This window comes from Rattus rattus, chromosome 7 (assembly GCF_011064425.1).
Source record: "Rattus rattus isolate New Zealand chromosome 7, Rrattus_CSIRO_v1, whole genome shotgun sequence".
NCBI lineage: Eukaryota > Metazoa > Chordata > Mammalia > Rodentia > Muridae > Rattus > Rattus rattus.
Window position 1 is genome coordinate 86,257,765 of NC_046160.1, and position 14,341 is coordinate 86,272,105.

General features: G+C 45.8%; 1 protein-coding gene across 2 annotated transcripts in view; it reads right to left on the reverse strand.

The window, feature by feature from the left end:
* Positions 1 to 450: 450 nt before the first annotated feature.
* The window catches only part of Rtn1 (reticulon 1), a 204,224-nt gene continuing 190,333 nt past the window's right edge, over positions 451 to 14,341 (reverse strand). For both annotated transcript variants that reach the window (XM_032907922.1, XM_032907924.1), the window contains 5 exons: positions 10,559 to 10,697; positions 8,443 to 8,512; positions 7,936 to 7,982; positions 7,792 to 7,850; positions 451 to 1,262 (listed from right to left, as the gene is read on the reverse strand). In XM_032907922.1, coding sequence (XP_032763813.1) covers positions 1,220 to 1,262; positions 7,792 to 7,850; positions 7,936 to 7,982; positions 8,443 to 8,512; positions 10,559 to 10,697 — 358 coding nt within the window. In that variant the 3' untranslated portion in view covers positions 451 to 1,219. The remainder of the gene's footprint in view (positions 1,263 to 7,791; positions 7,851 to 7,935; positions 7,983 to 8,442; positions 8,513 to 10,558; positions 10,698 to 14,341) is intronic.

Genomic DNA, 14,341 nt, shown 5'->3' on the forward strand with positions numbered 1-14,341 from the left:
TGATTTTTTTTTTTTACAAGAGGTTGGTCACTGGAAAATTTAGCGGGTGGGTACAGGAACTATGGACTTTGACCCAGTGCCCTATTTATTATGTTCTCTACACAGCAGGATCTCAAAGGGCACTTGGCAACAGGATGAGTTCATGACCTCTGCAAAGGTTTTATGTCAGTGTTGTGCTTTACGCGATGATGAATGTTTATGTAAGGCTTGTAGAAACTGCAAAATATCCACACTGACCCATCAGAGCACAGTATAAATAACTTTTCCGTGGCGATTTCTAATATTAACACAGTGAAGCTGTGACCCAAGCTGGGGCTGGACCCTGAGGTTCTGGAGATGGGAGCACGTTGAACACCTGATCTCAGTCCCCCTGGCTCCTAATCAAGTGACTTCCTCTTTATGACTTTTCTGGCTTTTTCATTTTCCAGTAAGATCATCAAAGACAGGGAGAAGTGTGTACATTGAGTCACATTTATTGATGCATTCAGTATCAAGTACATAAGTGCAAATACCCAGATTCTGTGATTGAGTCCGTTAGGAACTACAGAGGAAGAAATACAAATCGTAATAAAGTCAACATGCTGGCACTTTAGTTACCATACATGTAAATCAGCCCAGGCATCCCATACAATAAAGGTACTGTGCGTTCATTTTTGGATTTATTCTTTAATTCGATCATTCTTAGTTATACAAAACGGATCACCATATACACAGTCAACTGTTTTATATTAATTTTTATGTTCTGTGTGTGGGGGTAAAATGCTAAAACATTGGCCTACGATTCTATATAGTGTTATTAGAGATGAATCCAACCAGCAACCCAAGGACATGATAAGCGACCCACTATGTGTCAGCGCACTTGGCAAGAAGGGCCTAGCCACAGGGACAGTAGAAGCCACAGAAGCATTGGGGGGGGGGGGGGGAGGACAGCAAGGGACGAAGGAGAACGTGAGCTCTCACCATCATGCACTTTTTGTTTTTAGCAACACGAAATTAAACACCACATCTAACACACTCTATACTTTAGTGCTTGACAAGGGGGGGGGAACTCAAATATCCTAAGAGTACAGGAAGAGCCTGAAAACGCCTGTCTCGAAGTTTGCCTCTAAGATTATGGTACTGGGGAAGGGAAACAATCAATTCGCAGTAACGAGGAAGGAGAGAGCTGTTACCACTCCAGACACCCCCATTCATGTCCGGCTTCTCCTGGGGCAACCATCTACTCAGCATGCCTCTTGGCGCCGGGGATTTTAGCCTGGATCCTACAAAGGCACAAATCAAAAGGATTACATCGCAAATGGTATCCATGAAACTACTTCGTGTATTCACTAAGTGGCTTTCCTCTCTGAGTAGTTAAATCGCAAGATTACTCGAAAAAACATAGTGTTCTACATGCATCTCCAGAAACACTTACAAAGCTAAGCAAAGGAACTGAAAGTTGAATGGTGCCAGACGAGAGAGCTGCATTCTCTAGTCCAGCTACTTCATAGATGGAATGGCCGACTTGCTTCTTTCACAGATACAGAAGTTATGATAGCCATCACTGGCTACTTAGTTCTGGGCACTTCTGAAAGATGAGGAGGGCATAATGGCGACACCAGGAAGGTGAAGAAAAACTGAGAGGGGTCCTGGCAAAGGAATCTCTTTACCACCCTGTCACAAAATACCCAGAACTGGAACTAAGCCTGGGTCCTAGCCAGATACTGCTACTCATTCATTGAATGAACCTTCCTCACAGCTTAGAGCCTCCATCCCCGTTCTCTCTCTCTCTCTCTCTCTCTCTCTCTCTCTCTCTCTCTCTCTCTCTGTATGTGTGTGTACATACATGTGTGGTATATATGTGAGTGGGGATGTGTGCTGAGACAAGAGGCCAATTTCTGGTGACGTTCTTCAGTTGCTTTCCATCTTGTCTTTTGAGACAGGTTCTGCCACTGGCCTGAGGTGTCCCATTAGGCTGGGTTGGCTGTTGAATGGGCCCGGCTTTGCCTCACCAGCACCGGGATTATGAGAGCTCACTACCATGCCTAATTTACCTTAACCTGGCTCTTATGCTTGGGCAGCAAAGAGTTCTCTCCCTGGAAAACTATCTTTAGCATGTGGGTGACCAGATATTGTAGAGGCTCCTAAAATTATGTACTGCAGCCATTGTCCTGGTGTATCCGTTATCATTTTAGGATTCTAGAAAGGCTTTGTTTATTGATTTGAAGCCTCTGAGTTCAGTTTGCAGACCTGGCTTGTCACCTCCCTCGTCACCTCGTCAAGGGACTTCTGTGGAGCTTTCCTTCTCATCAGGATTGGAGAGAGTGAAATAAACTAGGGGACAGGATGTTCAGATGGCGACAAATGCTATGAAACAATACAAGACAACGTGATAGGAAGTGAGGGGGAGTTGTGGGGAAGTGGGTGGAGCCCACTTTAGAAATAATGATCTAAGAAACAGATGCCCAAAACACAGGCAGGAGCCAGCCGGCAGCGATCTGCAGGCTTCGGGCAGAGGAAGCAGAGTACAGAGACCTTGAAGGAGCTTAGAGGTTGAGGGGCCAGGTCTGAAAAGCAGGCAGTGACCCAGCGGTGTTAGAACTTAGGGAGTCTGGTAAAGGGTTTAAACTCTATTCTGGGTGATGGGAAGCCATTGACAAACCGGGGAAAGTGCTGATGCTGCCTGATTCATGTTCTCTAAAGAATCGCAATGATCATTGTGTGGAAAATAAACAGGGAGACGGGAGTAGAAACAATCCTGGGGGGAGAACAAGCTACGGAAGTAAGGTGTCAGATGGTGACTGCCAGGACCACGTGGTAGACACGGGATAGGCACGGAGTAGGTGAGGTGTGAGTTGGAGATGGGGATGGACAGCTCTGTTGATGGACCGGACACTGAAGGGGCAGGACAAAGAGAGCCAATGGGGTAGACCTTATGGGCTGAGTAACAATGAGCATGATAATGGCGTTCATCAAGATGGCGGGGACAGAAGGCAAGAGGGCTCTGAGCTCTAACAGCACGGTACTTGGCCATGTGGGTCTGAGATGTCTGTGGCTATGCAAGGGGAAGACGTCTAGTAAGTGGGAAGTAAAGGTGAGTCTCAGCACAGGAGGTCAGGTGAAGACACAAGGACGGAGCCCTTGGTCTGTAGGCAACGTGTGAGGCTATGGGTCCAGCTGAGAGGCTGGTGGGAAGAAGGGGATCTGGGGAAACAGTGACAGTGGCCCACTGACTCCTGCTTGGATACTGACTGTCAAGGAGATCAGCCACTTTATAATTATTGCTACTTTCCCTCCTGTGTCACACAAATCTAGAAGCTGGAATTTTCACTTACTGTTCCAGGGAGGGAAGGAGGGAAGGGGGAAGGAAGGAAGGAAGGAAGGAAGGAAGGAAGGAAGGAAGGAAGGAAGGAAGGAAACTCATTCCTTCATAGAGCCAGACGTCCAGATTCCTGAAGATGGCTATTGTATCCTTTCAAGAGTAAACGTTTGTAGTGAGTGATGTTGGGGCTCCTGCCAGACTGCCAACACCTCCGTACCCCACTCATCTTTGTGGCACTACTCTGTCATGTCAGTGAATGTTTTAAAATGTTGAATTCTGCCACACATGGTGGTGTGGCTATTCAAGAGGCTGAGGCAGAGGCGTGTTCAAGGCTAGCCTCTGCAATTTAAGAGTCCGTCTCAAAACCAGGGTAAAAGGCATGAGGCAGTAGCTCAGTGGTAGAGCGCTTATACTAGTGAGCCCAGGGATCAAGCGGTCGGTATGCAAATGAGTCCAGTCCTGCAGTCTGTGGAGCCCAGACATGGAGTGGGGGATACAGTAAGCATGGTCTGTTCAGATTTGGGGGTCAGTCTTGCATCAGTAGCATCTAAACTTGCACCCACTTTAAGGAGTTGCCACAGCGCATCACTAACCCATACTTGGCTGGGCCTGATGAACCAATTCAAACTTCATCTCTGTGTCTCAGCTCCTCCACACCCCCTCTGCCCTCTATTAGGAAAGCTGGCCTTGGGGAATCTAAACACAGGGCTCTTCTTCCCCTGATGCCTTGTTTTTCTCACTCTGGTTTAGGATTGTAACTTAGTCAAGATCTCTGGGTTTGTTTTGAATCTCGGGCTAGCCCATGTCCAGAACTGCTTTTACTCTGAGCTTTGGGCCAGCCACCGAGAGCTTTGGTGTTCATCATTTTTTTCTCTCTGCACAGTCGTGAGAAGTGAGGCCTAAGGTGACAGAATCCTTGGGCACATGGCAGGCAGATGTGATAGGGAAATGGATGTCTTTTTCCATTCACCATTTGTTATTTCAGCCTTCTTGGGGTCTACAAATGGTGTGATCGACCTTACTATATGGGTCTGTTTTCTACACAAGGATGGGAAACCTTGACCAGTGTCCTGTGAAATCAGAACAGCTATGGCCAGAGGAATCCATAGCCTTGCTCTATTTAGGGACAACATTCTGTGCCTACATTTTACTAGAAACTAGGCACTCAATTCTTCCTTTTTATTTGAAAACTAGGACACCTCATGCTTAGTTTTGTTATTCAGGGAGCTCTAGTCATGGAATCACTAATAACACCCAGAGATGTTGGGCAAAAAATATGAGCACTTGTAGCTGCTTAGGCTGAAATTCATGTAACTGTATAGAGGTCTGTAACCCACCTGGTTCTATAGGGTTCTGTAACCCACCTGGTTCTATAAGGGGCTGTAACCCACCTGGTTCTATAGAGGACTATAACCTACTTGCCTCTATAGGGAGCTGTAACCTACCTGACTTTCTATAGGAGTCTGTAACCCACCTGGTCCTATAGAGGGCTGTAACCCACTTGCCTCTATAGGGAGCTGTAACCCACCTGACTTTCTATAGGGGGATGTAACCCACCTGACTCTATAGGGGGCTGTAACCCACCTGACTCTCTATGGGGGGCTGTAACACACCTGGTTCTATAGGGGGGCTGTAACTCACCTGACTCTCTATAGGGGGCTGTAACCCACCTGAATTTTTAGGGGGCTGTATTCTCTTAAGATTCCTAGAGCTCTCACACCTTTCATTTCTTTTGTAATACTTACTTAGAGCCTTGTAATTGGAGACTTCTCACTGCCCCTCTCACTTTCCAAACTCTAAGTCTTAGTAAGCCTTAGCCCCTGTGGTGGTTTGGGTGTGATGTTGCTCCCGTAGACTCACATTGAATGTTTGGTCTCCACCTGATTAGCCATTTGGGAAGGCTATGGAATCTTTCAGAGATGGAGCCTTGTTGAACAAAGTGTATGATTAGGGTGCAGGCTTAAAGTTCTATAACCTGGCCCTCACTTCCCGGCTTCTCTCTCTCATATATGGATGAAATTGTGATCAGTCGGCCTCCTGTCTCTCTGTGGCTTCTCTGACTATCCCCATGCCTTCCCCACTACGATGGACCCTATATCTCTGGAACCTAAAGCCAAAGCAAACTCATTTCTCCTCCAAGCAGCTTTTGGCAATGCCTCTTTATCACAGAGACCATAAAGCTCCCTGAGAGCAGTGCAAACTCCTTTTCTGGAGTTACTCTAACAGGCAATTAGAATTTCAGAGGGTGAAGAGGCCTAAGCAGCAGGATCCTAAGGAATTTTTCTCAGTCTTCAGTGTTGGGCATCACAGGCTATTGGTGAACACTTGTTTTTTCTTTTCTGATGAGAACTATATAGCTTACCCAGTTTCCCTTTTTGCTTTGGCTACCAGAAAATGCAGCCAACCTAATCTAATCTCATGTATAGAAGCCCTATTCTCATGGGTCACATGCTTTCAGAGCTTTGATTTTCAACTATAATCTAAGAATTAGACTACATGCGTATGCATGTGCATATTTATCTTGAATGGTGATAGCCTCTGAGTTGACCCCAAGGGCCATTCCATGAGTGCTCATCTCCTGGCCTTAGCCTTTCTGTCTGTACTTTTGCCTCTCATTTAAGCTGCAGGATAGTGGCCAACTCACCCCCTGAGCATGATCAACATTTCTGTGTCTTTCTATGTGTTTAGACCATTTCTTCTTGCAGTGTCTTTCTCCCTATTATCTTCTGTGTGGATAATTATTCCCGCTTCAGCCCCGACCTTAGGGCTTTCCAGTATCCACTCTCAGAGCTGCTGTGTTCTCATCGCTCTGACTTTAGAATTACACACGGCTTTTTTGCAGCATTTACATCGCCTCGTGGTTATTCCTTTATAACTTCATTTACACCAACAGCCTGAGGATTCCTGTTGAGTTGGACTCAACCATCTTCATGCCTTCTATGTCACCATAGCAACACAGGCAATAGTCTCTTTGGAACTAAGTATCCAACCTTCACCCCACCCCCACCCTCAGCAACAAAATGAGTAGATAGAATTTCCTCAAGACCATCTAACAGAAAGAATATCGTACAATTTTAGCCCAAAACTTCTAGTTCCAGCTGCCAAATTCCCACTCAGGTTTTCTGGTGCTATAATTTTTAAGCATAGTTCTAGCTTCCCAAGAGTTACTTAGGGACTTCACTGAAACATAAATTATAGGTCATCAATTCTAGAAATTCTAATACTGTAGGCTTGTTTTGGATCTCGTGAGTCTCTTGCCTTTGAACTGACTCGACTTGAGTGCTAGCAGTTCTCATACTAAGCCATCCTGCCATTTTGTCCCATTGAATGATGGCTGTTTCATTCGTCATCTATTTTTTTCATTATGCTGGTGACACATAGGTCCCAGGGGGTGTTTTCAGGCATCCCCGGAAATTATGAATTGGGCTGAGAATGCCACATCTCCAAACTGTGCATGGAACCCCAACATAGTTCTGCATGACTTTAAGGGGAAGAGTATAAAATAAACATGTGGGGGAGCGGTGCTCAGGAAAAGTCAAAATGTTCTGTACAAGGAGAGAGGATGACAGCTGCAGGCCTGAGCTACGATAACAGGGCAGAAGGACACAGAAGTAACGACTCTCCCTGTGGTTTTGTTATCATATAGCGTTGATGTCTGAAGCACCTAGGTCTGATCATCATCTAGGCTTAGCCGTATTTATCTGATTACTAAATGGAGTTAATGTCGATGGAGTCTGACCCTTTGGTAAAGTGAGTCTGTAGCTGAAGGAGAGTCCGACATTTAGGTTAAAAGATCCTAACAATGAAACGCACTTGTCACAGCAGGCGGCAACAGGCCTTAAAACGTGAAGGTGAGAGCTGTGGAAATCAGTAGGCTAAATGACCACGTTAGCTGTGGGCATAGGAACCTGACATTTTCATCTCTGAGTATCTTACAGGCAGCTCCACAGAGCAGGGTCTGTTAGAGGCAGAAGGCACAAACAAATACAAACTCGTGCCATTAAAAGAGTATAGCAAAAAATATTTAGGTAACAAATTATTCATGCATTCTAAAGCTTTAAGGTGACTTTACTGGTTTAAAATTGGTAGGGTTCACTGTTCAAAAGACTGCAGGTGTTTCTTAAGTGTTTTTATTTCAATGTGACTATTCATTTAACATTTTCTGAATTACGGTTCTTTTCTTCCCTCCTCCATCTCGGTCTTGATCATGGGCCAGCCCTTGAGGGGAGTTCAGTATAACTAAACTTGTTAAAATAGATTTATTATGATCTCTGAAATAAGCTACTGAAGGTTTATTTTAATTGAGGGTTTGAAAGTTATACTTATTTTTTGAAAAATTTTAATTGTGATGAGGGTGAATGTGTAACTCAAAGGAGAAAAGCACAACTCAAGCCTGTTCTTTCTCTACCTCTTCGTTACATCTAACCAATCCACTCCCAGGCTTGCTTCAGACCACGACTCCTTTTTGTGAACTGCAACATGTAACTTACTTTGCCACGACGGTGTTTATGTGAGTCCTCACAAGTCCCAGATATTGGTCAACCTGTGCCTACAAAGAGAAAGAAATCATGAGCACACCCAAAGACCACGAGGGCAAAATTTCACAAGAATGTCTGACCCCACGTACAACTTACCTGGTGCTTAACATATACCACAGGTAGAGTAAACATCGAAACCACAGCTGGAGTGAAAAAAAAGGAAAGGAAAAAACCATTAGAACCATCATACCATTAGAGCTTTGAGAAATATCAACAGGGCAAGCTTACAGATACATTCTGCATAGTCATGAGACTGCAGCATTACTTGGGGAAAAATTGGCATTGTAGATCAAAGATGGCAGGGCATAAGAAAATCAAATATAATGTTATATCTATAGATAATGAGGGTGCCCTGTGCCCTTTCAAGGTAACAGTTGATCCATCCATAGCTGCCACCGCAGATGTATATATCCCAGAGGCAAATTTCGTGATGTGATTGGAGGAAAAATAAAACATTGAAAAGTCCATTGTTAAATGGCCTACAAGATACTCTCGACTTGGGGGGAGTCTGATGCTTATTCCTAGCAATCCACCAAGAAGCTGGAAGCTGACAGCTATGGAAGCATCACACCCTGGCAGTCCATGGAACCCAGGAGCCCTTACCCATAAGCAGCAGGGTCAGGCCATTGAAGAGTGCGCCAACGTAGGTCAGGAGCCACATGAGGACTGCAAACTGAAGAATGAAAGCCCGTCAGAGAGCCCACCACGATCCCTCTCAAACGGGAGCCATGTCTTTTCTGAGTCAGGATCTGAATTGTTCTAGCTAACATTTCAACTTTTACCCCTTCAGACTAGAATGAGCCACAACAGACAATGGATTCTTGGGCAATGATTTTTGACAGGAAGTAAGAGTGCAGAAAGGTGTCTAAAGCTCACCATCCTGGTCCCTTGGAGACCTCGGATCATGCTGCTGTTAAGGGACCCAGTGAAATCAGAGGTTAAGCTAGGCATTTGGCAAGCTGCAGCTCTTGGCTGCTTTACAAGGGCCCAGGGTTTAAGAAGGGTTTTTACATTTTTAAATGGTCAAATTAAATGATAAATGTATTCAATGATTTGTAAGCTTACATTAACTTTAATTTCTAGTGTTCATCAATAAAGTTTTGTTGACACAGTCATGGCCCTTCACTGACGGGCTATCTTTTGCTGTTTTTGTGCTGTAGTTGCCTAAGCTGTGTAGAATAACACAGTCTAAAGCCACAGAGGTGCAGGGTAAGAGATGCTGCCGGAAGCTGCAGATACGAGTTGACCTTTACAGAAGCGGTTTGCTGACCTCTGTTCTGGCCCACAATTATTACAAATACAAGCACAGCCGGCAATTTTCATCTCCTGACATGTCTCAGTATTTGTCAATATCCTCTTCCTGGGATGCAGCTTGTAGGTCAGGCCTGCACCCTGCACTTCTTCCTCTGAATCACCATAAACAATTATTCGTCGGTCCCCTGCACGAAGCACTCCTTAAGGACAGGACACTCACACCCACCTCCCCTCCTGCCCCCCACTCTGCTCATGGGCTTGCTGAGTTCTGTTTCAGTGACTCGGATTTTTACCAGGAAGTCACAGGGAGGACCATGCAACCTGTTTAAAGAAACCCAGGAGGTCAGTGTTTCTCAACCTGTGGGTCTCAACCCCCAAGACCATTGGAAAACACAGATTTTTACATTGTGATTCATAACAGTAGCAAAATTACAGTTATGAAATAGAAACAAAAATAATTTTATGGCTGTGGATTACCACAGCGTGAGGATAAAGGGGCACAGCTTTAGGAGGTTTTCACTATCCTAGAGGGAGTGAGACTACCTGGAATAAAGCCTGTGTGTGTGTGTGTGTGTGTGTGTGTGTGTGTGTGCGTGTGTGTGTGTGTTTGTATGTGTGTGTGTGGGGGGCCTGTGTGTGTGTGGTGTGTCTATCTGTGTGTGTGTGCATGTGTGTGTGCATGTGGTGTGTCTGTCTGTGTGTGTGTGTGTCTGTCTGTCTCTCTGTGTCTGTCTGTGTGTGTCTGTGTGTATGTATATCTGTGTGTCTGCCTGTGTGTGTCTGTGTGTCTATGTCTGTGTGTGTCTGGCTGTGTGTGTGTGTCTGTTTGTGTTTGTTGTGTTTGTGTGTGTCTGTGTGTGTCTGTGTATGTCTGTGTGTGTCTGTGTGTATGTCTGTGTATGTCTGTGTGTGTGTCTGTATGGGTGTGTTTCTATGTTTGTGTTCATATCTGTGTGTGTGTGTATGCATGTGTGTGCCTGTGCCTGTGCCTGTGCCTGTGCCTGTGCCTGTGCCTGTGCCTGTGCCTGTGCCTGTGCCTGTGTGTGATGTTCTGTGCTGGGCACGGATCTTCCAATAGATGCTTAACCTGAGTAGTTCTGGGGGGCTTACTATTAGAATTCTCCAGAGAGCATACATGTTCCTTGAATGTTCCTAAACATGATTAATTAGGAGATTGAATCTACATCTTCCCATGTAAAATGTCAGAATGATCTAACCTAGGTTTGATCCTGGTTCTTCCAAATACAGCTGGGGGACCCTGGATAAATGCCTAAATGTCTCTTCTCGGAGCCAGTTTATTCCTGTCATCGAGGCGACTACCCTGGATGAGGTTCATGACCCCACACACCTGGAGACGCTCAGACCCTGACTAAAACTTGCTTGGTTGGCTCTGAGCTGTAGCTGCCTACTGTAGTCTTCCCTGAGGGGGACCCGGGCTGTAAGGCCAGAGGAGGAAGCGCCATACTTTTAAGGAATCCACCAGGTCCTGGACCAGGAAGAGCCTCCGTAGCTCCTTCAGAGTGCTGTTCACGTATAGCTGCAGGCAGTCTGTGTACTTCTGGATCTGCTCCTGGGACAGGGTGATCTCCAGCTCCAGGTAGGCCCTGTCAACAAACCATCCCAAGAGAACGCCATTAGAGTGTTGAACACAGGCCGCTGCACCCCAGGGCCAAGAGAGTGCTAGTCACACTGGGAGGACTGTGGCTGGGTCGCCTCCGAGGGTTATGGCTGCTGGCTGTGGGACAACATTCACACGGGCCTTCTGTACACCGGGAGTGCAGGCTTTCTGACCCTCTGGGGGCTTCGTGATTCTATCTACAAGACATGGTATTAAAGGGTGAACTGGTAACTCAGAAGCCAGGAAGGACCGAGGAACACTGGTGAAGTCCGCTCTTCACTGATTTTACCACACTTGACCTACAAAGGAGTGAGTGTCTCCTTTAGACACTGCAGCCACCTGAAAACCCCAGCTGCCAAACTGTTCCTTGACAAACTCTAAGAATTTCTGTTCTAGTTCTGAAACTGCCCTCCAGATTTCTCTAGAGAACAATGGTAGCTCCAGTGGCCTTATTGAACATTCATTGGCCCTGGTGAATGATGGCTTTAGCAAGGAGGGCTTTGTTTTCATTTGTTCAAGTGGTTAGACTTAACTCAATACTAAATAAAATATAGAATATATTCATAAACTACATAAAAAATACAACATATTTGTATAATATACATAAGCTTTCCATGCTTGACCACACTCCCCCACCGAGCTCTGTCTTGTCCCCCCCCCCCCATCTGAAGACAGCTCTGGACTGCCTGCCTAGCCTGGATTTCTCAAAGGCAGGGGATGACAGGCAGGGAGGGTTAGGCAGCCTTTGTTCTGCACTGTATGGAGGGTCTGTACTCCTCCAGAACTCTGTGCTGAAATCCTCACTCTTAATGCGGCCGACATTATCAGCCAGGTACTTTGTAAGGTGATTATTTAAGAGGATGAGACCCTCTTGAATGAGACTGGTGGTCATAAGAACCCATTTAATCCTCTTTATTGGAGCCCCAGAGAACTCTTGATGCCTTGTGAGGACCAAACAAAAAGATAACAGTTTGTAATTCGACCACAGAGCACTTTGGTTACAGATTTAGCACAAAAGGGAAAAATGTTGTTTTTTTTTAATCATTTAATCCAATGAGTTTATGGTACTTGGTTATAAAAACCTGTACTGGCTGGTGTTGTGTGTCAACGTGACACAAGCTGGAGTTATCACGGAGAAGGAGCCTCAGCTGAGGAAATACCTCCATGAGATCCAGCTGTAAGGCATTTTCTCAATTAGTGATCAAACCGGGAGGGCCCACTGTGGGTGGTGCCATCCCTGGGCTGGTGGTCTTGGGTTCTATAAGAGAGCAAGCTGAGAAAGCCAGGGGAAGCAAGCTAGTAAGTAATATCCCTCCATGGCCTCTTCATCAGCTCCTGACCTGCTTGAGTTCCAGTCCTGACTTCCTTTGGTGATGAACAGCAATGTGGAAGCTGAATAAACCCTTTCCTCCCCAACTTGCTTCTTGGTCATGATGTTTGTGCAGGAATAGAACCCCGACTAAGACACAACCTAAACTGACTTGGGAGTTTATATTTAAATATTAAGGCTTTTCTCTCCTTGGAAGAAACACACGAAAAATACTGATTTGTCTGGATAGTGTGATGTGATTAAAAAAAAATACAGAATCAGGTATTGCCTTTGCTCATACAACTGACTAGTCTGAAGGAATTTTAAACTTTAAATCTGCCTGCTAAAGAACGATAAAATAATGAGGCTAAGTGTAGCTCTAGACTATTGTCCCTGTACCTGGGTATGAAAAGAAACAAGCCAAATGGGACCTAAGTCCCCCACAGCTCATCCTTGGGGACAAGTACAGGGCAGTTCCAGAGAGAATGCAGTAGAATGTGGACGAGCCTGGCTGGCTAAGGACAGAGGCAGAGGAAAGAGTGAAGATGAGGACTTGGGTTGTTGAGAACAAACAAAGGAAATGCATTCTAAGTGCTACCATTTTGTTTTCAGACTCCACTTAATCATAGGGAGAAACTAAACTCAAGGTCCCAGGTCTTAGGGGATCTGACAGCTTCCCTATAGCTGAACAGCTTCTGTTGTAAACAGTTGTCTGAGTCCAGACATCTCAGGGACAACTTCTACATCTTGCCAGCAGGGTCAAACAAGTTCATGTTCCAAGGCCTGGGAATGAACGCCTACCCCCCCCTTCTCCAAATGTTTCCTTGTCTGTTAACTGATAAAGAATATAGAAATTGCTGTTATGGAAAACAAGGTGTATGCTATAAAAATACATAGCCAACTGCCTTTAATGCCCTAATTAACTACATGCAGTTGTCCATCTGCTGTCCCCTTATCACTCTGAGCTCTGGGCCTGATGTCTAAGACAATGATTTAAGGACCTTGAAGCCAGGTTCCTGGGATGCAGTCCAGTCTCCAGTGGTATTCCCTTGCTTGACCCATAGTGTCAAGTACAATCGCATAACACTGCAGCGTACTCCAGCTCACTCCTCTTTTCATGCTCGCATCCTTTAAAAATGCTGTACAATCTCCCTTCCGGGATGCAGTTCAGATTCCAAACTGGCTGCCTCCTTGAGCATTCAGAAAATAAAGCTTTCATTTTTTAAGCGTCTATCTCCAAAGAGGGTTTTCTCAGCTTCCACTCCGATCTCGGCATTGGCCATGCTACTACCACTGAAACCTGGATTGTTATGTGTCGCTAGAAACAAAGGCGACCTCTGGGTATGGGGACATGTGAAACCCAGATGGCCCAGTAAGGCGGCATCAGAAGGAAGTCCCACGATTGTACCATGGGAGGACATCATGAAACGCTACCGATGTGCATCCTATCATCGTGTTAGGCACTGAGATCAGGGCCAAGACTATGAGAAGGGCTGTCTGACAAGCAGCCTTCAGGCTGTCCAATCCACCCCAATGGACATTTTCTTTGCTGAGGCTCTGCTGCAGCTGAGGTTTTAACTCAGCTGACAGATGGGGCAGAGTAAGGGTTCATGCAGAAGTGGCACTGGTGAACGCTGGAGATTGGCCCGGAGCCCTGCTGCAGCATCCTCTTCATGGCTCACCCAGGTCTCAGCCCTGTCCCTCAAACATGAGATGAGCACAGGGTAGTGGAGCCAATGGCCGGTAGGCAGGTGTGTGTGCCGCTCGTACTGGATCCTGTGAGCAGCCAGGCTCGCCACTGAGGTTGGATGGAGTAGTTTACTCCGGTAGAGTTGGTTGGGTGCCACCTGGTAGGCTAACACTGCTCTCTGCGGATATTTTAAATATCTACACAGTTCATAGGTAGCCCTGAAAAGGTGGGGAGAGGAGACTGAAGAGACCGCTTAGCAGTTAAGAGAGCTTTGTGCTCTTACAGAGAAGCAGCGTTCAGTTAGTTCCCAGAACTCACAACCACCTGTAACTCCAGCTCCAGGGGAACCAACGCCTCTGGCCTCTTTGGGCACCCACATGCACGTGCCTGTGTGAACATGGATGTATGCATGTTCATGATGTGCACATGCACACACACACACACACACACACACTCGCAGTGTTAATTAGAAATAAAAATTTTAAAAAGATAAAACAAACTTTTCTCCCTTTCAATATCCATTCTAACTCGATTTTCCCTGCATGCAGATGGGACGGGGGAGAGGCTGTGATGAGATTTCTAATCATTCTTGCACCACCCAGAACGTTGGGGCTTTAAATAAAAACCCCAG